This window comes from Pseudoliparis swirei, chromosome 15 (assembly GCF_029220125.1).
Source record: "Pseudoliparis swirei isolate HS2019 ecotype Mariana Trench chromosome 15, NWPU_hadal_v1, whole genome shotgun sequence".
Lineage (NCBI taxonomy): Eukaryota > Metazoa > Chordata > Actinopteri > Perciformes > Liparidae > Pseudoliparis > Pseudoliparis swirei.
Window position 1 is genome coordinate 16,300,359 of NC_079402.1, and position 22,470 is coordinate 16,322,828.

General features: G+C 45.5%; 2 protein-coding genes across 2 annotated transcripts; one reads left to right on the plus strand and one right to left on the minus strand.

Moving 5' to 3' along the window:
• Positions 1-468: 468 nt before the first annotated feature.
• dipk1b (divergent protein kinase domain 1B) lies at positions 469-5,491 on the minus strand. The gene is made up of 5 exons (XM_056432493.1): positions 4,938-5,491; positions 3,769-3,903; positions 2,963-3,070; positions 2,308-2,484; positions 469-1,769 (listed from the first exon to the last, which is right to left on the minus strand). The coding sequence occupies exons 1-5, from the start codon at positions 5,001-5,003 to the stop codon at positions 957-959; spliced, it is 1,299 nt and encodes a 432-aa protein (XP_056288468.1). The 5' UTR covers positions 5,004-5,491; the 3' UTR covers positions 469-956.
• An 816-nt stretch (positions 5,492-6,307) lies between these two features.
• On the plus strand, positions 6,308-22,164 carry ttll11 (tubulin tyrosine ligase-like family, member 11). The gene is given in 11 exon segments (XM_056432603.1): positions 6,308-7,295; positions 10,361-10,460; positions 11,340-11,473; positions 14,814-15,076; positions 15,078-15,102; positions 16,319-16,603; positions 17,751-17,846; positions 17,942-18,054; positions 20,076-20,303; positions 21,073-21,179; positions 21,792-22,164. Coding segments are annotated over 11 exon segments (2,175 nt in total). The 5' UTR covers positions 6,308-6,788; the 3' UTR covers positions 22,109-22,164.
• Positions 22,165-22,470: the final 306 nt, after the last annotated feature.

Below are 22,470 nucleotides of genomic sequence, written 5' to 3' on the forward strand. Positions count from 1 at the left end.
CATAATATACATGTCATATTTCATGTTTTTAAATATATATTTTTATGTATAAATATTTATATATAGTAAATATAAATATATCTATAAATACAAATAATTAAATATAACATGTATATATATTTAAAAAAATATTACTTCCCAACTCTTCCAGCAAGTCTTAACGTCTGTCTCCGGAGATCCCAGATCCGTCCCACTGGCCTCGCTCCTTAATGTCCAGAGCGTCGTTAACTCATTTTTGGAGACAATTTTTCACATGAACGACCAAGAGGCCTTTTGACGAGGTTCGCATGTCCAAAAAAGGCCATGTTGGCTTTTTGTGATGTCATCAGGCTGTCAATCCCTGGGGGAAGATGCCCTGTGTCCTGCATCTCTTCTGCCTGCAGTTTTAAATGGTGTTATTATATATACACTTTACTGCTATTACTCATGTCTGACCCAGTTCAGATGAATGAACAGCTGGAACTCAAATAGTTCGAAAACCATCTGTTTATTTATGGATTCAAAAGGTTCATTCAAGTTCAACGTCTGACCCTCAGTTACAAATGAAACACATGACCGGTATCAGATATCAATACCACGGCGTGCGACTGTATATATGCATTATTCGATCCGTTAGAGTAATTTCACACACACGGGAAACAAAGAAAGCTCTACCGATATCCACAGCTGTACAAAAAGAAGTCACATTTGAGACATTCTGCCTCTACGGGGAAAGACCAATGAGGGTTTAATGAAACTAAATCTACTCGGATCATCTTACAAAGGAGCTCTCAGGCAGAGCCCTGAGAGTATAACAACGAAACATACATGTGCTTCTCAAAATAATGCATTAGAAAACCAAAAAAGACAACAAAAAAGTCTCCTTCACATATAATCAGTATTTCACAGTTTCCTGTTCTTCACAGTCGATGCAGAAAGAAAAAATACATTAATACTAAACCCCGCCCCGTGATTGGCTAAGAGTACTGCGTGTTGGAGATCTCCTTCCACAGCAGCGACTTCAGGTTGTTGAGCACCAGCGAGTGGTGCACCTCCATCTGGCTCGCCAGGCCGCTGAGCGTCACGCACGTGCTCAGCTGCTTCTCCAGGTCGCCGCGAAGGTCGGCCGGCGCCCCGAAGAGCAGGAAGTCCTGCAGCAGGGCGCACACCTTGGCCAGGTTGGGCCGCACCACCTCCGTGTTGCACTGCTTCACCAGCCGGTCGCAGGTGGCCGTGCAGTCGCGGCCGAAGGTGCAGTCGGCGTTGGTGTCGCACCGGCGACCCTTCATGAAGCCGCGCACCGCCGCCTCGGACGCCACGCTGCGCAGGTCGGCCATCTTGCAGTCGTACTTGGCGTTGTAGCCCACGTGGCGGTGGCTGGCGTCGCACATGAGGAAGCTGCCGTAGGAGCCGTGGAAGACCTCCTCCACGAACTCCAGCAGGCCGATGGTGATGCGGGCCCTGCGGGGCCACGCCGGGGCCAGCCAGTGGTTCAGGCTGGAGGTCAGGGCCTCCGGGACCAGAGGCTGCAGGTAGCGGGGCACCTCCAGCCTGTAGAGGGAGCTGTGGCCCACGTGCTCCGTCACGTACAGGTCTCCGCAGAAGCCCAGCAGCTTGGGCGTGTGCTCCTTGTCCTGCAGCGCCACCATCAGGAGGAACTCGTTGATCTGGAGCAGCGCCCACACGGACTTGGCCTCAGCCAGAGACACTTTGCCGTCCTGGTTGACGTCGGCGAGGGCGACGACCCGGTCCACCAAGGTGGCCAGAGACGGCTGCTCCCCGAGGTTAGCCTGCAAAGAGGAGGTGGTGACGTATATGAATAAATATATCTCTTTTTTTAATTATAAAATAATATATATATATTTTTATAAATATATCAAATTAATATATATATATAATATATATTTAAAAAAATAAATATAAAAACAGACCATCAACAATATTTCTCCCCGTGACGTATATTATATATTAACCTTATATAAATACATGCAAAAAGGAGGTGGTGACGTATATGATTTTATATATATATCATTTTTAATTATACAATAATATATATATATTTTTATAAATATATCAAATTAATATATATATTTAAAAAAATAAATATATATAAAAACAGACCATCAACAATATTTCTCCTCGTGACGTATATTATATATTAACCTTATATAACCTAATATAAATACATGCAAAAAGGAGGTGGTGACGTATATGATTTTATATATATATCTTTTTTTAATTATACAATAATATATATATATTTTTATAAATATATATATATATTCACATATATATATATATGGTGTAACTGCTGAACTAAAGAGGAACCTTGAGGTAACTGTGCAGCATCTCTCTGAACTCGTCCATGGAGGTTCCTCGGGTGGGTTTGTCGTATAAACTCGTCTCCTGCCGCAGCAGCGAGTCCGGAGCCCCGTCCGGCTTCCCCGGGTCCTCAATCCCACACTTGATCACCACGACTCTCTCCTTCCACAGAGCGCCATACACCTGCAGGTCAAATACACCAGAGATCGTTATGTCTGGAGGCTTTTATGGGTGTGATACAAATAAATTCAGTGTTTAATTTTGTTTCTGATGCAGGCTGCTGAAAAGCGATTTACCTTCAACTTCCCTTTACTATTGGAAAGAAAATAAAAGCAGTAAAACCGACATCAATCATGTCGAAATGTAGTCCAAACATTTCTGCCTCCATCCCCAAAATGTTATATCCTATTTTCTATTACTTTTGTGAATAACACTTAAGTCTTGTTTTTCTCTAGGGGGTAAATAATTGGCAGAAGAAAATAGATCCGTCTCAGACTAAATTAATTAATTAATGAGCTGCTAAATTTATTTGAGAAATGTCCCATAATTATAATAAGATCATCAATCCTGTCAATGTTTATTTTTTATTTTTATCGCAGGGAAGATGCTGCATTGAATGTTTATAGGATGAATAAAGTGTGTGTGTGTGTGTGTGTGTTACCTGGTGCGTGGCCGAGGTGGACCTGCAGTGCTGCAGAGTCAGAGTTCTCTGATCACACAGCGCCTTGCAGGACGAGCCCGACACGACGCCCCGCCTGTAGTGGTCGCACTGCAAACAGGAAGTGCGTTACAATAAACACAGGAAACGGTTCGGTTCAGTTCAGCGAGTGATTGAAATTATTTAAAAACAACAACTATGAGGTCATCTCTTGGGTCAGTCTATTAAAATAGACACGTCGTACGTCCGTTTTAGGTTCTCCACCCCTACTCGCTCTCTCTCCTCCCCCTATCCTCGCCAGTTAGCCAGCGCTTAATAAAGATAATAAAGAACAGATTATTATTTGTTCACGTTGAGTTTCCATCATTGATCTTTTTCACCAGAGGCCTCGGGTGTCTCATCGAATGTCTTCCCCGCGTGTTCGGTTCCCAGCAGCCGAACGCTCCGAAAAACATGTAGGCGCGGCAGGAGAGCCGCTCGGCTGCGGGCTCAAAAGACGAGTACTTACTTGCACGAGTTGGGAACTGGTTTCAAATCCATCCCATGAGTCAACTATGTCATATCAAAACAGCTCATTTTCCCACCCCTGAAACATACGGCCTCGCTATCTATCTGCATGTGTGTTTCCATATATTTACCCCCCCCCCACACACATCTCCGCCTGCTGCCTCCGAGGGGCCTCTTCTCCCCTAATGCTCGAGTAACGCAAATCCTATATTTAGAAATCTGACCACGATATTCAAAATGATTCCCCCCCCTCATCACCCTGACGTCGACGAGGCGTGTAAACAAATGTCTGTCATACTCACGATGACCATGTGGCAGACGTGCCCGCGGCAGAGCTCAGAGTACGAGGCGTACTGCATGTAGACCACCCAGCTGGCCACCAGGACGCCCAGCCAAGCCAGCAGCAGGTACTTCACCTTGATGGCCGGGAGGCGGCTCTGTGGGGGGAGGGGGGGGAGACCAGCTGGTCACATGACCTCAGGATAACACCCAGATATCTGATAAGCAGTCAGCGTTCTTCGAGTTAAAGTAGCAAAAAATCATACACAATACTCTGCAAGTCCAAGCACTATACTTTTAAAAGTCTCACATTAAAGTACAACATGTAAAAATCGACCAATGTACCGTAATATTGCATGATGTTCTTTTATTGTTTTATATACTGATGCATTAACATTTCCCGTTTCACTGCTGCAGTGGTCGTGGAGGAGCTACTTGTCATCACTTTGCATGGCATGCGTTACCCATTAAAACATACATGAGGGGTCGTGACCTTCGAGACACAATGATGTCATGCATTGTTTGGACTTTTCTTTTGAATCGTGGCTTTTTGAGAAATATTCTACCTCTATATGTGAAACCCTGAGAGGATTGGAGGAGAAATGTTCTGTTGAGCTGCAGAACCACCCGCAGACATCTGATCGAGCACAAACAAAACAATAGACAACTTCTAATGTTTTTATTTTACAAATGTAAAAAAAAAAAAAACCTATCTAAAATAAATATATAAATGGAGTGAAAAGTAAATATTTCTCTGTAAAAGTTGAAGAATAGGGTATGCACAGACAAACTAAAGAACAAGTAGACCTTCACACTGGCCTTGACCCTCTGGGGTCATTGTTCTCGATTTTACACAATTTAAATTCACCTTTTAAGCACAGTGGATGTAGCCTGAGGCCTAACAACACGGAGCAGTCAGCTGGATTGGCCCAATATGGCCCAGTATGCTGCCCCCCCCCCTCCCCTACATCCCTCCAGGGTCAACGGATGCTGGCAACTGAATTTTTATTTTAAAAGGATTAAAACGAAGATAATTGTCAGCCTCTGATTAATTTCTCACGACATGTTCTGATGCAGCAGGTACGATTGCCCTGGTATACTTTGACATATGCATGGAGGTAAATTATCGTTAATAGCACCGAACGCAACCAAAAAGCAGACAGGGGGGCATCGTGCACGCGCACACACATACCTGCAGCCCTTTGAACAGAGGGCAGAAGAGCACCGGGTGGACCAGCCTCCGCAGGGCGCGCGGCATTGTGAGCTACTCGGACGGGAAAGCAGCGGCAGGGACCCCGGTGTGATCACATCGTCACGGCGGAGCTACGACGCGCGGCTCGTCGCCATCAGATTTACTTTCCTCTTGTCATCCACGGTACAAAAATAAAAACTCACCCGTTGTTCTTTGTAATCCTATTTTTTCAACATCAATCATTAGTGGGAGAAAAGACAAAAAAAGAAACGCGTCCTTCAAATGGAGGGTTTTCACATGCCAGCTCCATCTGGGCCATCCCAGAATTAAGGACCTCCTCCTCGGGGGTCAAGGCAAGGCAAATTCGACAATAAACAAAATATATATTCTTCTACCATCTCATCAGATTAAACATGGACAAAAAAAAACGTGACACATAATAAATAGCCGGTGGGTTTCCGCCGTTGTTTCCCAGCGACTCATCACTGCGCTCCCTTAAAGGGAAATATGCGGGATCTCAGCTGTGCGATGTTTTTATACCGCCGACATAAATCTCGCCCGGTGCTTCCTGTCCGTCTGCGCGCGCACGTGTGAGAGGAGAAACATGTCAGGGATATTCAATTTAAATGTAAGGTTATCCAGCGTACACTAAGTCTTCCGTTCACGCTAATCAACCTTAAATATATGTAAAGCTGTAATTGAATTAAATAATAAACAAGTGTATTATTTAGATTGCCATGAATGATCTTAGCTGTGATTATTGGTATATTTTGGTTGAGGATATTGAACCATTGTTTGCTCTAAAAGAGGGATACGCCCCTAAAACATGGCATCCCACCTCATTGCCTTCACGTGCTGTCGGAAACCAAAAAACTGTCACCAAAAGCAGATTCCACTTGAAAAGGTAAATAGTACGGCTTCATACGAGTACGCTAACAATCAACCCGTATAAAAATAAACACATCAATACACACACACACATCGATGTAATCGTGCTCCGTGTGGTATTTATTTGGTGATTTTAGTTTCCGACACTGCTGCGTCAGTTTTTGCTTTTCAAACAATTAACGCACGCGGCTTGAAAAGAAAGAAAGAAAGAAAGAAAATACACTGTCGTACGAAAAACCAAACACTTTATTTACATTTACAAACAGTTACATAGAGCGAAAACACCACTAGAGTCACGTTTCTAGTTATAGTTAAGGTACGATAAGCGTGACGATCAGTAATGGAGTCAATGCGCTTACCCAAAAAGCTAATGTTTACGAGGAGCCCTGAACGCAGCATCAGCTGGGCAACGGGCTGCTCTGCCTTGTGCCTTCTGCTGCTGAGAGAGAGAGCGAGAGAGAGAGAGCGAGAGCAGTGGCCATCATTACACCGCTGGTAGATAACCAACCGCGGAAGGTAAAGTCTGTCATGAGTTACAGGTTAAAGGGTAGCTTCGCCAACGGCTCGGAGCTCTATGTGTTGGCCAACGTCTGGTTTAGCTAGTTAGTTAGCTTGTTATCTCCCGTGGTGACTCGAGGTTAAGTCAGCGAGCTCCGCTAGCCTTTTTTTAATGGCTGTCATTGAATTTTGTGACCGTTACTTCTTAAGCGTTCACTAAGCTAACGGTTATGGCTGCGCGCGCATATATATGTTCACGCTCTGCTCGCTCGCGCCATACCAACAGGAACACACTTCTTGCCCCATTTAACTAATTAGCCGTTTGAGCTAGCTATGCGTTCCGCGTTATCTCAGAATAACGTCAGCCCTCCCGGGTCGGATTATCGCACTCAGCGGGAGACAACTGTCGCCCCCCGGCCGCCCAGCGGCGTCGCTCGTGGCGGCGTTTCGCGCAATGAGTGAATAATGAACCGTTATGTGAAAGTCAAGATTCAAGTCGAGGACATGAAGTCACTGGGCGAGGAGGAGGAGGATGCGGGGAAGAAGGGCGTGGGTGCCGAGGAGCAGGTGCCAGCTGGTTCTCCCCCGGCTTCCGTCTCGCCCGACCCGGCCGGCGTCACCAGAGCCGGCAGAGATGCGTCCATCCTCTGCAGGCACCGGGTCACAAGTCGAAGTAAGCTGGGGCAGGATGCCAAACACTCTGGCTCTGTGGTTTCTGTTGGGAAACACTTGAATAGACTCGGGCACGAGCGGGCCCTTCATATCAAAGGAACTGGGACAATACTGCGGGGCAAGTTGGAGACTAATGGGAATTATGTAAACACCCATCCATCCCAAAACAATCAGGAAACACGCCGCGAGGACGGATTTAAGGTCGCGAGGAAGAGGAGACCGGTGACGGTGGACATCTCCAAAGCCAAAACTTCACTGGAGGCGCTCAAGTTGAGCATCAAGCAGCTCAAGTGGAAAGAGGTGGGCAGCATCAGTGTATTTCTCTCTTTTTTTCCTGCTTTTCTCCAGCTGAAAATGTTATTTAACCAATGTTTTATTCCTCTGGAAAAATGGCAAATCCACAGCTTTTCAGTTGTTGGGACTGAACGTTGAGTCTGTGCAGGGGTCGGTATGTCTGCACGAAAGATGGATTATAAACTGCAGAAGCTTATGATATATGATATTCCTTTATTTGTCCCGCAGTGGGGACATTTCAAAAATCAATGAAAATAAATATTAAAAAACACAAAACACAATTCTACAAAACTAAATACTAATACTAAATAAACAGGGGGACAATAAAGTAAAGTGCTGAGTTTGCCAGGATCTCCAGCGATCTACTGCAGTGTGTTGCGCAGCCCGACAGCAGCAGGAAGGAAAGACTCGTGTTACTATGCCCAGTGTTCCAGCTTTTAAAACGTATTAATTTACCCGTCATAATATATACACAAGTACATCCACTACGGAGAATTGGCCTAGCGGATGTGTCAGAAAACACTTGAAGAGGGTTCGGTAAGGGAGTGGATTCCCAACATTTGGGATTGTTTCTGCTGATGTGCTCGGCTTGCTCCAGAGGATCTCGCACATCAGCCGCATTAGTCTTCTGTCACGAGGGTGTGATGAGCTGGAGAGCTCCCACGCATCTGTGTGTGGTCGGAAGCTACCAGAAGAAAAGGCCAACGATGCACATCTCTTATGGCTTCTGAGGATATTGATCTCTACGTGAGACAACCTTTACTGGCATTCAACAGCCCGTACACATTCTGTACTAGACACGACTATAGTATAACTGTCTGTCTGGGGCCTTATATTAGATTATGTAATGGCTTTATTGTGAAACTCAAAATGTCAGATACAAAGCTTTTCATACTGAATGTTGGGTCTGTGCAGGAGGGGTATGTTTCCAAGAAAGTGTGGCTCACTTGAACTTAAAGTACAATCTAAAGTGCAAGGAAATGGGTTTTAAATACTTTAAGCCGCAGAAGCTTATGCACTGTGTTCCAGCTTTTAAAACGTATTCAAGTATCCGTCATAATATACAGGACTGTCTCAGAAAATTAGAATATTGTGATGAAGTTCTTTATTTTCTGTAATGCAATTAAAAAAACAAAAATGTCATGTATTCTGGATTCATTACAAATCAACTGAAATATTGCAAGCCTTTTATTCTGAGAAAACACAAATAGCCTACCTCTAAATATTAGAATATCATGAAAAGTAGGGTATTAAACAAATCACTTGAATTGTCTAATTAACAAACACCTGCAAGGGTTTGACAAACACTCAGCTGTTATAATCAGTTGATGAATCCAGAAAAGAACTTTATCACAATATTCTAATTTTCTGAGACAGTCCTGTATACATAAGTTAGTTTTTGAGGCGGGCTAAAAGTCCAGCTAATCAGTAGCTAATGAATTGTAAATGTCGTGATCAATTAAGAAAATAATCAGTACATAATCTTTGTTTGCTGCTCTAAATTAGAGTATGAAGACTTTTCTTTATCGATGGACGACACGCTCGCCTTCCAATGCCTCTGATGTAAACCATTACATGTGCATGGAAGTAGCTCTAAATGAAACTCAACCACATTGAAACATTTATGAGAGGGCTAATTCATCCAGTTCTTCTTTCTCCGAGCCACAAGCGCCATCTGGTCCCTCTGAAGGTGACGCGGGGTCATACCTGTCGTCGGCCGTTCTTCACACGCTCTCCATTATGCACGAGAAGTAAAGCAGGTGAGGTAAAGCCTCCACTTACCACCGGCGACACTCAACCCCTCCCAGGCCTGGTATCGGCATCGGGAGACAGAAGGCCTCGACATTACCCCGCTGAGCCGTTCATCTTGAAAGTACCTGTCGGCGTCTTTTGAAGCGGTCGAATCTCCGGTCGCCCCTTTTTTTGAAATGAACATTGATTGGGAGAAATCCAAGTTGTAACTCAAACCACGGATGTGGGTTTTATATAGAATACTGGACTCCATTATGGGAATGTTGTGAAGACAGATGCGGTGTTTTGAATGACCACGCCTCGACATCTGCAGCCGACTTTAAACGTATGGCGTTCTCTCACTCGGTGGGAAATGATTAGCCTTAAGCGCCTCTAATCCAATCGACTTTTAGTCCTCCTGGAGGCAGAGAGAGGCAAGCCCGAGGGTCTGGTGACGGCTTCAGAAACATAGGACCAACAACTGCATTCGATCATTGGGTTTAACATTTCGATGAGGAGTTCACGGACTAAGCTGACTTTTTAAAAGGCCTGCCACCTGGAGGCCACCGTATTTAGGATATTATAACCAGTATATACATAGAGTATTTGAGCGTCGAAGTTATTAATGACCTCCCAATGCAACTTGATGTACATTCATACATTTAAAGATGGACTGCACAACTAAACTCATCCCAGAAATCAGGGAGAGCGTCTTTTCAAATCAATGATTCGGATCTGTTTCAGCGAGTTCTAAGGATGCCGAGTGTCCTCACACACCAAATAGTGGCCAAGATAGTGACAGAGCCGGCACTATTACCATCTTTAGGCAAGACTCTCCCTCTTATGCCCCCGAGGACAGAGCCCCCGCTCGTGTCCTGAGTCATGTGAACACAATGCGCCGGCTCTCATTACCTTCGCATTGAAAATGCGTACGCTTATGTTTTGATCGCCGTGTATTTATTTATTTGTATGTGTGTGTGTGTGTGTTATTTGCATAACTCAAAAAGTATTAAACCGAATCGCATGAAATTTGGTGGGATCATTGGTTATTCTCCGGGGACCATTTGATGAGATTTTGGGATCGATCGGGTCAAAGATCAAGGTCAAGGTCATGAAAAGGTCAAAATCTTCTTATCCAATTGGCATGCAACTCATGTCAAAATGTTCATAATTCAATGCCCAATCTTGTGATGTGCGAAGGTATGCGCTCTACCGAGTGCCCGTTCTAGTTTACAGATGCAAACAGTCTGTGTGTGTGTAAAATAAGTGTATGTTTTGGTTTAAAATCATTCATTTCCCTTCTTTCCCTCTTCTCTCTCTCTCTCTCTCCCTTTCCCCAGTTTCCTCTGGGAAGACGGGCGCCCTGCGACATCTACTGGCACGGCGTTTCCTTCCATGACAGCGACCGCGTCGTCTCAGGGCAGGTGAACAAGTTCCCAGGTATCTCGCCGCTTCCGCCGCCCTCCCGTCGACGCGCACGGCGCCCCGCTGCTCGTCGAACTGCGGTCGGACAGACGGCTTCATTTCATCTGGCGGCGCGATTGTGTATTCTGTAACCGCAGCGGGAGGGATTAAGTTAAACCCTGCCTGATCCTCGTGGCTCTGGCGCCTACCTCTTCATGCCGTGGCAACAATCGATACTTTAGGGACGAGAGATTATCGCATTCGTCAGAAATGCTCATCACTGGAGTCTCTGTCAACTATCAGTCCGTCTACTTTTGTCATATTGAGGAATATCTCCTCACAAGGTCGGCGTGTCTCTTTCCTTCTCGTACTTCTGCAGATTACTTGCTCCCACATAACAATTGTGATGGCAAATCTTGTCCCCACCCAAGATTGAGTCTTTTTAAACTGAAATGACGAATATCGAAGAACCTGAACTCGTCTATGAACTCATTTATTCTTGCAAGAAGAGTCCCCGTTACAGAGTCCCTCAGGAGTCTGCCAAGGGTGAAGTGAAGAGTCAATGAAACAACATGTATTCAAGGGAAACGAGAAAGAGGAGGATCCAGAAGGAGACATTGGTCTTCAGGTCCTTTGATGAATCATCACATGATCAGATCACTGATGAGCAACCAATTGATCAGGTCCCAGATTGAGGATACTCGATGGAAAGATCCTATCAACACCGATCAATCAGTCATCATACTGTCCTCTGTTATAATTTGTCCCCACAGTGATCGATTTATTCACATAGTGTCAAAAGAGAATACGAAGGAAGAATATATAAAATTCCCATTACACAATCTAATGTGTGCGTTGCTATTGATATCTTTCTCCCGTTCGCTGTGCCTGAAGCGGTGCGTTGTGCACCTGCAGGTATGATTGAAATGCTGCGGAAGATCAACATGAGTCGGGCCGTGAGGACGATGCAGGAGCTGTTCCCGGAGGAGTACGACTTCTACCCGCGCTCCTGGATCCTGCCGGAGGAGTGCCAGCAGTTCTCCGCCCAGGTACGGTCGCTATGACGCGTGGAGATCTTCTCTGGAGGAACTTCTGTGTGACCGCGCACTGCAGAGCAACTAGATGCCGTCTGAGGGTAAACCAAGCAGTTCTGGAAGTGTGTGTGTGTGGGTGTGTGTGTGTGTGTCGGGAAAAAAACGGTTGTTGGTTAAAAGCACACGAAGAGAAACGGTTTAACTTTCTCAGTAACACGATTAATTGAGGTCGGACACTTGGTCCTGGACGGCAGCGGGGGGAAAAGTTGCTGGCAAAAAAAAACACATAAATCATGCAATGGATAAAACAATAAAAACAACAACACAATACTAAGAAAGTTACATTAAGCTTAAAAAGACACATCAGCGTGAGTCCAGGTGGCACTTATAACATGAGCATGTAAGTGCCCCAGTAGGCCGTGCCACCTGCACCTGCAATATATATATACTGTGTGTATATGTATATATTTATATATATATACTCCTAAATGGGAGGCAGCACCGGCCTTTTCCTTTTTACACACCATTTTAAGTGGCGTCGCCTCCGCTGCTCGTGTATTTGGGACACGTGGCAGATAATGTCTTTTTATTGTGTCTATTGGAGATAAAGATGGCGACGGGAAGTCCCAGATTAAGCTTTTTTTAAATTAAAGACCGCTCCGAAAAGTACACCAGTGTGTCTGTTTTCCATCTTGCTTCCTCCTGCATTCTCTCCCCCCAAAGCAAGTGAGTGAACGATAACACACACATCTGGATGAATGCTATCTTAATCAATTTGGGAGGAAAGTTGATTCGACGAGGAATGAACTGAGTTCTACCGCTGGGGATGAACACACACTCTCTGTGACCGAGCACAGTGTGAGGAGGGCTCTGTTGAGGGTGAACACCAGGAAAGCTGCAGGTCCAGATGGCATATCTGGGCGAGTACTGAAGACCTGTGCTAACCAGCTAGCTCCAGTGTTCACCACAATATTCAACCTCTCCCTGGCTGAGTCCGTGGTCCCCGCCTGCTTCAAGAGATCCACTATTGTCCCTGTGCCCAAGAATGCTTCTCCAGCATGTATGAATGACTACCGACCGGTGGCCCTCACCTCGGTGGTCATGAAATGCTTTGAGAGGCTGATAAAGGACTACATCTGCGCCTTCCTCCCTTCCTCCATGGACCCGCTGCAGTTTGCTTATCGCCCAAACAGATCCACGGATGATGCTGTCTCCCAGGTACTGCACACCACACTCTCTCATCTGGACAGCCAGAGGGAGCTATGTGAGACTACTGTTCATTCATTATAGTACATCTTTCAACACCATAGTCCCCTCAGACTGGCGGCAAGCTGATTGAGCTGGGACTGAACACCCCCTGTGTGCTTGGATCCTGGACTTCCTGACCGCCAGGCCACAGGTGGTCAGGGTGGGCAGACACACCTCAAATCCCTCACCCTGAACACAGGATCCCCAGGGTTGCGTCCTCAGCCCCTACTGTACTCTCTGTACACACATGACTGTGTGGCCAGGTTCAGCTCAACACCATCATCAAGTTTGCGGATGACACAGTGGTGGTGGGCCTGATCTCCGACAACGACGAGAAGGCCTACCTGGAGGAAGTTGCTGATCTGTCACTCTGGTGCCAGGACAACAGCCTCATCATGAATGTCACCAAAACTAAGGAGCTGATTGTGGACTTTAGGAAGGTACAACAACAGAGGACGTACTCACCACTGGGGATTAACGGGACTACTGTGGAGAGGGTGAGCGGTATAAATACCTGGGAGTCCACATCACCGAGGATCTGACATGGTCAACAAACACAGACACTCTGGTGAGAAAGGCAAGGCAGCGCCTCTACCACCTCAGGCAGCTGAGGAAATTTAAAGTTTCCCAGAGGATCCTTCAGTCCTTCTACTCTGGAGCTGTAGAGAGCGTCCTGACAGGAAGCATCACAGCCTGGTTTGGCAACTGCTCCGCTCAGGACAGGAAGGCTCTGCAGAGAGTAGTGCGTTCGGCTGAGCGCACTATTGGAACTACACTCCTCACCCTGCAGGACTTGTACACCAGGAGGTGCAGAACCAGAGCCGGCAGGATCATGAAGGATCCTCACCACCCCAACAACAGACTGTTTCAGCTGCTGCGGTCAGGCAGGCGCCTCCGTAGTCACGCTGCAAGAACAGAGAGACTGAGACGGAGTTTCTTTCCTCAGGCCATCAGGATTGTGAACTCCGACCTCACCAGGACCCCCACATAGACCCACACAACTGCCCCTCTTAGGCACACACACACACACACACACACACACTTACTGTAAATATTGTGTTGTTTTTTATTTGTAAATAGTGTGTACTTGTTGCCCTTGCACATTCCTGCTGAGCATTGCCACTTTCATTTCACTGCACACCCTGTGTGTGTATGTGACAAATAAAACATCTTGAATCTTGAATCTTGAATCTTGAACTGTTTAAAATATGTTTAATTATATTTGTTTTTTTACATTTTGACATGTAGACGAATAATTCAATTTGTCACTGGCATGTGCCTTTTTTCATTTATTATTTGGATAATTAAATTCAATGTATTGAAAGGGCAGATGGTGAACAGACGGTGAATTTATATTTGAGTAAATAGTGTAAAGCAACAATATATTCTGTCCAACAGGAGGCGCCAGAACATTACTCTCAATATTTAAATCTCGTTTACAGCAGAGGAAGCTGAAAGACATCTCCGGTTCTGTCTCACTAAAGAGGAAAAGCATGAGATAGTCAACACACATCATGTATGACATCAAAGGAACTCTAACTGAAGGATCAGATGTCTATCTATTTCGCCGTATTGCGCAATCAGGGACTCCTCAAAGGTTCAACTCTGGGATTAGGGGAGCAACACTTTTTTTTTAGTGTCTGCATCAGATCGTCTTTTCATGTTCTTCTCTCTGGCCACTCGGCTGTGAACTGTTACAAAAACAAGATGAACTATTTCAAACATCGACTGAATTCTATAACATCTTTTAAAAGAAGAAGTTCAGTGTTATGACGACATTTCTAAGGATTTATGATGAATCGTTAATGCTGCGGTTGGCACTTTTATTTTAGGAGCATTTTAGTGTAAATTCTCTTTTCGCGCCCCGACAGCAAATCAATGAATGAAACGCCCGCCGCCCTTGTGTCGTTTGGGGGAGTGGCTTTGAATATTTTCAATAATAAAGTTGCTTTCACCTCATTTTAGCCCCATCAATCAGACTCCAGGGATCCCGGTTCTTTAAGCTCGTCCCAGTGTGTGCCCCCTGTGGGATTCGAGGGTCACCGATGCCTCCGTGATCTCGGTGTGACACTCGTCCTGTCTCACCGTCCCCGTCTCACCGCTGCAGATCCGCATGGTGAAGGAGAACGACGCCACATTGAACCCCACCTTCATCGTCAAGCCGGACGGCGGCTCTCAGGGCGACGGCATCTACCTCATCCGTGACCCCGGCGACCTGAAGCCCATGGTGGGTCCGCAGGCCAAGCAGGCCTTGGTCCAGGAGTACATCCAGAAGCCGCTGCTCATCGACAAGCTGAAGTTCGATATCCGCCTCTACGTGCTGTTGAAGTCCCTGGAGCCGCTGGAGATATACATCGCCAAGGAGGGCCTCACGATTTTGCACGGAGCCCTACCAGGTAACCACGACGATGCTATTAACACTTAGTACTGTGTTTTATTTGCTTCCATTGCCGTGAAACGCGTACCTGTACTCGGGGTTAGAAAACCTGGAAATGCCGTGACAGTTTAAAATGGTTATTATTTACAGGCCTGGAATTTAAATCCCAAAAGTTTTTGAAAAGTCATGGACATTTGTTATATTCACATGTTCATTTACGCAGTTTGATTACAGAATAAATATTTAAATACACTACCGTTCAAAATTTTGGGGTCACTTAGAAATGTCTTTATTTTTCAAAGAAAAGCACAGTTTTTTCAATAAAGATAACATTAATCAAAAATACACACTATACATTGTTAATGTGGTAAATGACTATTCTAGGTGGAAACGTCTGGTTTCTAATGAAATATCTCCATAGGTGTATAGAGGCCCATTTCCATCAACTATCACTCCAGTGTTCTAATGGTACATTGTGTTTGCTAATCGCCTTAGAAGACTAATGTCTGATTAGAAAACCCTTGTGCAATTATGTTAGCACAGCTGAAAACAGTTATGCTGGTGATATAAGCTATACAACTGGCCTTCCTTTGAGCTTGAAGTTTGAAGAACAAAATTAATACTTCAAATATTAATCATTATTTCTAACCTTGTCAATGTCTTGACTATATTTTCTATTCAATTTTCAATTCATTTGATAAATAAAAGTGAGTTTTCATGGAAGACACGAAATTGTCTGGATGACCCCAAACTTTTGAACGGTAGTCTACATATTTATTCTTTTAATCAAACTATTGTCTCATTTATTTGTCATACGCATGTAAACGCCGAGATTTCACAAAATGTTTGCTCTTGGAAATTTGGTTTAAAGTCCTGGAAAAGTCATTGAAAAGAAGTCCTGGAAAACTCTCTCCCCAAACTCATCCGAGACTGCACCGACCTTTCGTTCTTCAAATCCCAAATCAAAACCCACCTGTTCAGAACATCTTTTAACGTGTGATTGTGTGCTCTACGTTCTTATTTGCGTTTATCTATTGTTGTTATTGTAATTTTAGTTATTTTATTGTATAGCTTCTAGGATGTTTTCATTTGGATGTAAAGCGTCTGAGTACTTGGAATGCATCATCATTATTATTATGAATAGTCATTGAATAGTCATTGAATAGTCCTGTACATCCATTGGTCAACATGGTCATGAGCCCTGGTTACTAAGGCCTCTCTCTTGTCTCCCACAGGAGCCGAGCCAGAAGAACCTGAGCCACGTCTTCATGCACCTGACCAACTACTCCCTCAACGTGCACAGCGGCAACTTCGTCCACTCGGACAGCCAGAGCACCGGCAGCAAGCGCACGCTGTCCAGCGTGCTGTACCGGCTGGCGGCCAAAGGCGTGGACATCAAGAAGGTGTGGTCCGACATCATCGCGCTCGTCATCAAGACCGCCATCGCCGTGGTGCCCGAGCTCAGAGTCCACCATCAGGCCGACATCCCGCCCGGGAAACCGGGACCCACGTGCTTCCAGGTGGGAGGCCGGCGACGTTCATATTTCTCGTTCTTTTTTTGTTTTCAAACGCAGTTATTTTTTTTCTAATATCAAGCTCCTCCTTCTGCACGCTCAACCCCATTTTTCTTTTCAAAAGAACAGCGTGCAGCTTTTTATGAATACATATTTATATACAGGGTTCGTACGGTCATGGAAAACCTGGAAATGTCATGGAATTATAAAATGGTTATTATTTACAGGCCTGGAAAAGTCATTGGAAAAAAATTAAATCCTAAAAGTTTTGGAAAAGTCATGTAAGTGTGTTATATTCATATGTTCATTTACACGGGATATACAGGACTGTCTCAGAAAATTAGAATATTGTGATAAAGTTCTTTATTTTCTGTAATGCAATTAAAAAAACAAAAATGTCATGCATTCTGGATTCATTACAAATCAACTGAAATATTGCAAGCCTTTTATTCTTTTAATATTGCTGATTATGGCTTACAGCTTAAGAAAACTCTAAAATCCTATCTCATAAAATTTGAATATTTCCTCAGACCAAGTAAAAAAAAAGATTTATAACAGCAAAACAAAATCAAACATTTGAAAATGTGTTTCCAGGTGTTTCGAGTTAATTAGACGATTCAAGTGATTTGTTTAATACCCTACTAGTATACTTTTTCATGATATTCTAATATTTAGAGATAGGATATTTGAGTTTTCTTAAGCTGTAAGCCATAATCAGCAATATTAAAAGAATAAAAGGCTTGCAATATTTTAGTTGATTTGTAATGATTTTGTTTTTTTAATTGCATTACAGAAAATAAAGAACTTTATCACAATATTCTAATTTTCTGAGACAGTCCTGTATACTGTATGCTTTGGAATTCTCTTTATTAGTTTAAATACGACATCTTCTCACTTTTTGTCATGTCTACACCCGAGATATCTCAAAATATTTGGTCATGGAAATTTGGTTTAAATTCCTGGAAATCAAATAATAATAATGTCAAATAAACCCTGTTTATAAATAAATGAATGTCGAGAGAAAACGACTAAATCAGATTATAGTTCATATACATTTGTGACATGAACATATATAGATACTGGCTTGTTACAGTTCGTCTTCTTTATTCTAAAGTATGAAAACAAAGTACGTGATGATGTGTTTCTGTCTTAGATTTTAGGTTTTGACATCTTGCTGATGAAGAACCTGAAGCCGGTGTTACTAGAGGTCAACTCCAACCCCAGTATGAGGATAGAACATGAGCAAGAGGTACGAGGGATTGCATTATTATTAATGTTATTATTATTATTGTGCACTGCTGTAATATATATATATATACATTTATTTATCTGTGTTTGTCTCAGATGGCACCAGGAGTTTTTGAATATGTTCCCAGTCCGGTCGACGAAGAGGTCAAAGTGGGCGTGATCAGGGACACTCTGCGCCTCATGGACCCCGGCCGCAAGAAACCTTCAATGTAAACACACACACACACACACACACACACACACACACACACATTGGCCGAAGCATCCCGGTCCATAATCTATAGACCGATATAATCAAACTTCAGTGCAGCTTCTCCTCAGGTTGTCTGGAAGTGTGCTGTCAGCTTTTCAGTTTTCTGGGGTTGGATATGCTAATGATGTCTTAACGAGCGAGCGCTAATATTGATTGAATTAGCCATTAGATTGGATATGCTCCGAAAAATGTAATCATCACTGTAGCCGCGTAATGTGCTCTCATTAATCATTCAGTTCCACCTCGTGTCGCATTGTCCGCCCGCGTGTGTGTGTGTGTGTGGGGGAGAACACACAACGTTCCACACTCCGTCATGTTGAATGTGATCCGATTGAAACGAAGACACTCGTGTGTGTGTGAAGATGACCGATAACACGCAGCGTAAAAAAACACTCGTTACAGGTAAAATAAAATAAAACGTGGTAAAATACAAACATCAGCACATTTAATTTGAGGATCCAAAGTTACTCCTTTTTCAGAAATCTGATATACTATTATTTGTGGAATTATTCGATTAATTCAGATTATGCTGGTGTAGCTAGTTTGAACTATTTGCTGTAATGTAATTAAAATAATCATTTTGTTTCCGAAGGAGCTTACTTTCAGTTTGACTTATGTGTTTATCTTCCTAAAATGTTGTCATATCAGACAATACAAACATATTATAGTACATACAATATCTTCCACTGCAGTAAACTCATAAATGGTCGAGTTAAATACTTCCACTTAGTACTCAAAGATCCACGTGAGAACGTATACAAATAAATAAATGTGGGCGTGTCCTCTGACTCATGAGGTGGACGAGTGGGCGGGGCCAAAGAGGCCAGCGCCTTCTTCAAATAAGGGTGCGAGGGAAATAATTTATAAAGCATCCTCTGCATGAAGAAGACCATGCACCCCGAGGAGGATGAAGGGGCTTTGACTCACAACATTGAACACAACGTTGGCGCGTCAACTTCTTTTTGAGTTGATATGGAAAACGTGTTCGCGGCGTGTGTCGCTCCCTGTGGGCGGAGCCTTTGTTCTGTGGGTTTCGGGATGAAAAGCTCGCGCGATGAGTCAGATTTCTGAAATGGAGATAAGTGCTGACTCTTTTTAATTTCTTTTGGTTGACACATCCTGAACCTTTGAAAGACTTTTCCTCTGCGTGTGAAACCTCCGGAGACGTCGACACCGGGAGGAAGACGGGTACATGAGGCCCCCTCCTCTTCCTCATGTCGACACCAGGCCTCGGTGTGTGTGTCTAATAACCTGCATTCTTCACCTTTTAGCTCTCTCTCTCTCTCCCCCTCCCCCCCTTTCTACCTTTCTCTCTCGCCTCCCTCTCTCTCCCCCCTTTCTACCGCTCTCTCTCCCACCCCCATTTCTACCCCTCTCTCTCTCTCTCTTCCCCCCCTTTCTACCTTTCTCTCTCTCCCTCCCTCTCTCCCCCACTTTCTATCTCTCACTTTCTCCTTCCCTCTCCCCCCCCCCTTTCTATCTCTCTCTCTCTCCCCCCCTCCTCTCTGGGGGCTCGGTGTCCCTTTGGCTTTGAATATTTTGAAACCAAACTCGACCTCCCTCTTTTGTGCCGCAGGAGAGCGACGGCCCGGATTTATAGCCGATGGATTTCTTCGGGCCAATTTAAGTCCCCGACAGAAGTGTTTTATATTTCTGCCTCTTCAGCATCAAACGTGACGTCTGCAGTTCACCTCCACCGCCTCCGTCACCAGACCTCCATTAGATAACGTCCTGCTGCAGAGCCACTGGAGCTCTTTATGAGTCACAGTGCTGCGCCATTTAAAAGTCCATTTCCTTTCTGGGCTTTGTTCCACTGAAGGTGTGTGTGTGTGTGTGTGTGTGAGGGTGAGGTGGATCTTTTGGGGGGTAAAGAATGTCATATCCAACCAAGCGCTGGCTCTGGAGACGTTTCAGTGGGTTGCAGTCTACGATCTCACCTCTAGATGGCACCACATCCTGAACTCTGTTGTTCTGTAGCTCCCAGGTGAAGGCGGGACAGGAGATCCCCATGGAGGCGGAGCCCCGAGAGAGGAGCCCGGAGGACGGCGCTCTGCCCTCGCTGTGCCTGAAGCAGGTCTACCCCAAGTACACCAAGCAGTTCAACCACCTGAGGCTGGTGGAGCGCATCGCAGCGCTCTTCCTCCGCTTCCTGGGCGTCAAGGGCAACATGCGGCTGGGCCCCACGGCCTTCAGAACCTTCATCAGGTACTGCAGAACCTTCATCAGGTACTGCAGAACCTTCATTAGGTACTGCAGGACCTTCATCAGGTACTGCAGAACCTTCATCAGGTACTGCAGGACCTTCATCAGGTACTGCAGGACCTTCATCAGGTACTGCAGAACCTTCATCAGGTACTGCAGGACCTTCATCAGGTACTGCAGGACCTTCATCAGGTACTGCAGAACCTTCATCAGGTACTGCAGGACCTTCATCAGGTACTGCAGGACCTTCATCAGGTACTGCAGAACCTTCATCAGGTACTGCAGGACCTTCATCAGGTACTGCAGGACCTTCATCAGGTACTGCAGGACCTTCATCAGGTACTGCAGAACCTTCATCAGGTACTGCAGGACCTTCATCAGGTACTGCAGGCCCTTCATCAGGTACTGCAGGCCCTTCATCAGATACTGCAGGCCCTTCATCAGGTACTGCAGAACCTTCATTAGGTTCTCAGAAGGGCCAAAGAAAACCAATTCATGAAGAACAAGTGCAACTCCAAGATAAAGATCGTTATATACAGTATATAACAGTACAGAAATATCCTTTATAGACTGTATATAACGATCTTTATATAATCAAAATGTAAACGCACACTTAAACCCACATCGGTGTGATTAAAAACTACTTAAAATAGTCTAAACATTCTAACGTGCCGTGTTCTCTGATGTGTGGGCTTTACTTGGGGAGCTGTCACATGGTGTATAACTTGTTGTTGTTGACGTGATCTCTAACATGTTGACGTGTTGCCTTCAGGACCTGCAAGCTGAGCAACAGCAACTTCTCCATGGCCTCCGTGGACATCCTCTACATCGACATCACCCGCCGCTGGGCAGGAGCAACGGCCGATTCTAGAGAAGCAGGTAACACACACACACACACACTCACACTCACTGCATGCGGAGGACGGGCAGCCGGGTCTCCTCGCGGCTCTGAGATGTGTGTGTGTGTGTGTGGTGGAACGATCTCATTCCTGCTCTGGAGGCTCTGATGTCGTTATGCTCTTCGTTACGCAACAACGTTATAAGGGACACACGAGGGAATTCATTAAAAACTACCGACGCGTGTTTAGAACATGTTGCGCAATAAGATCAAAGACAGCGTGTGATGTTCCAGATGTTAGAGCTCGGCCGGTGATGGACGACGGCGTCGCTCGTTAGTCGTCCGCTCATTCGTCTTCCTCCTCTCGGGCGGCGGTAACGGAGGAGATGTGGAGGAGACCTTTTGAGCCTCGGCCTGGTTTCCTGAAGCTCTTCCTCGGTTTCTTATTCCAGTCTTTGACCTTCAGTCTCGGCGACCTTTTCATATTCAGGCGAGAGCTGAAAGTTTTGAAATTTAGGACGAATAAAATGATTAAAAATGCTCTCGTTTCCTCGTCGTCACCTGGTGTTGACCCGTCCGTAGCGTGGCGCTCTCCTGTTAGGAGCGGTTCAGCTGGACGGAGGAGAATATTGAACCCCCCCCCCCCTCTGCAGGTATGGGTCTGCAGGCCTTCGTGGAAGCCTTCTTCCATCTGGCCGGTCGCCGGTTCAAATCCCTGCCGCTGAGGCAGCAGGTGGCGTCCCTGCTGGAGCTGTGCGAGGCGCGGCTCGAGGCCCCGAGCGGCGTGGAGGAGCGGCGCTCCGTGAGCTGCAGCCGGGCGACGCCGCCGCGAGCCGCCAAGGCTCAGACGCCGGGCCTCGCCAACCCCCAGCCGGGCTCCCCGGACCCCCCGAGGAGGGCCTCCAGCCAGGAGCCCCGGCTGCACCAGAGACTCAGGCCTCGCACGCTGAGGGCCAACGTGGAGAACTGACGACGGCGAGCCCAAACACACCGCCCTCAGCCTCCTGGTGGCGCTCGCTGGAAGACAGGGGGATTGCACCTGATTGCACCTGATTGCTCTTTCTTTAGAGGAGGAAAAATGTCCACAGGGGAGGGGGAGGATAGAACATGAGCTATATGGAGGTTGGTACCCTCCTCCTCCTCCTCCTCCTCCTCAACGGACTGATTCTTCAGGGCAGCTATTTGCTTCCCTTCAACTTTCCTCTTCTTGGCGTCACTGAAACTTTTGTTCTTTCTTTCAGGATAAAGTCACACATCATGCATAAAGTAACTGAACGCAATTGTTTATACTCTTAACTTCTCTTCACCCCCCCCCCCCCCCCCATTACAGGA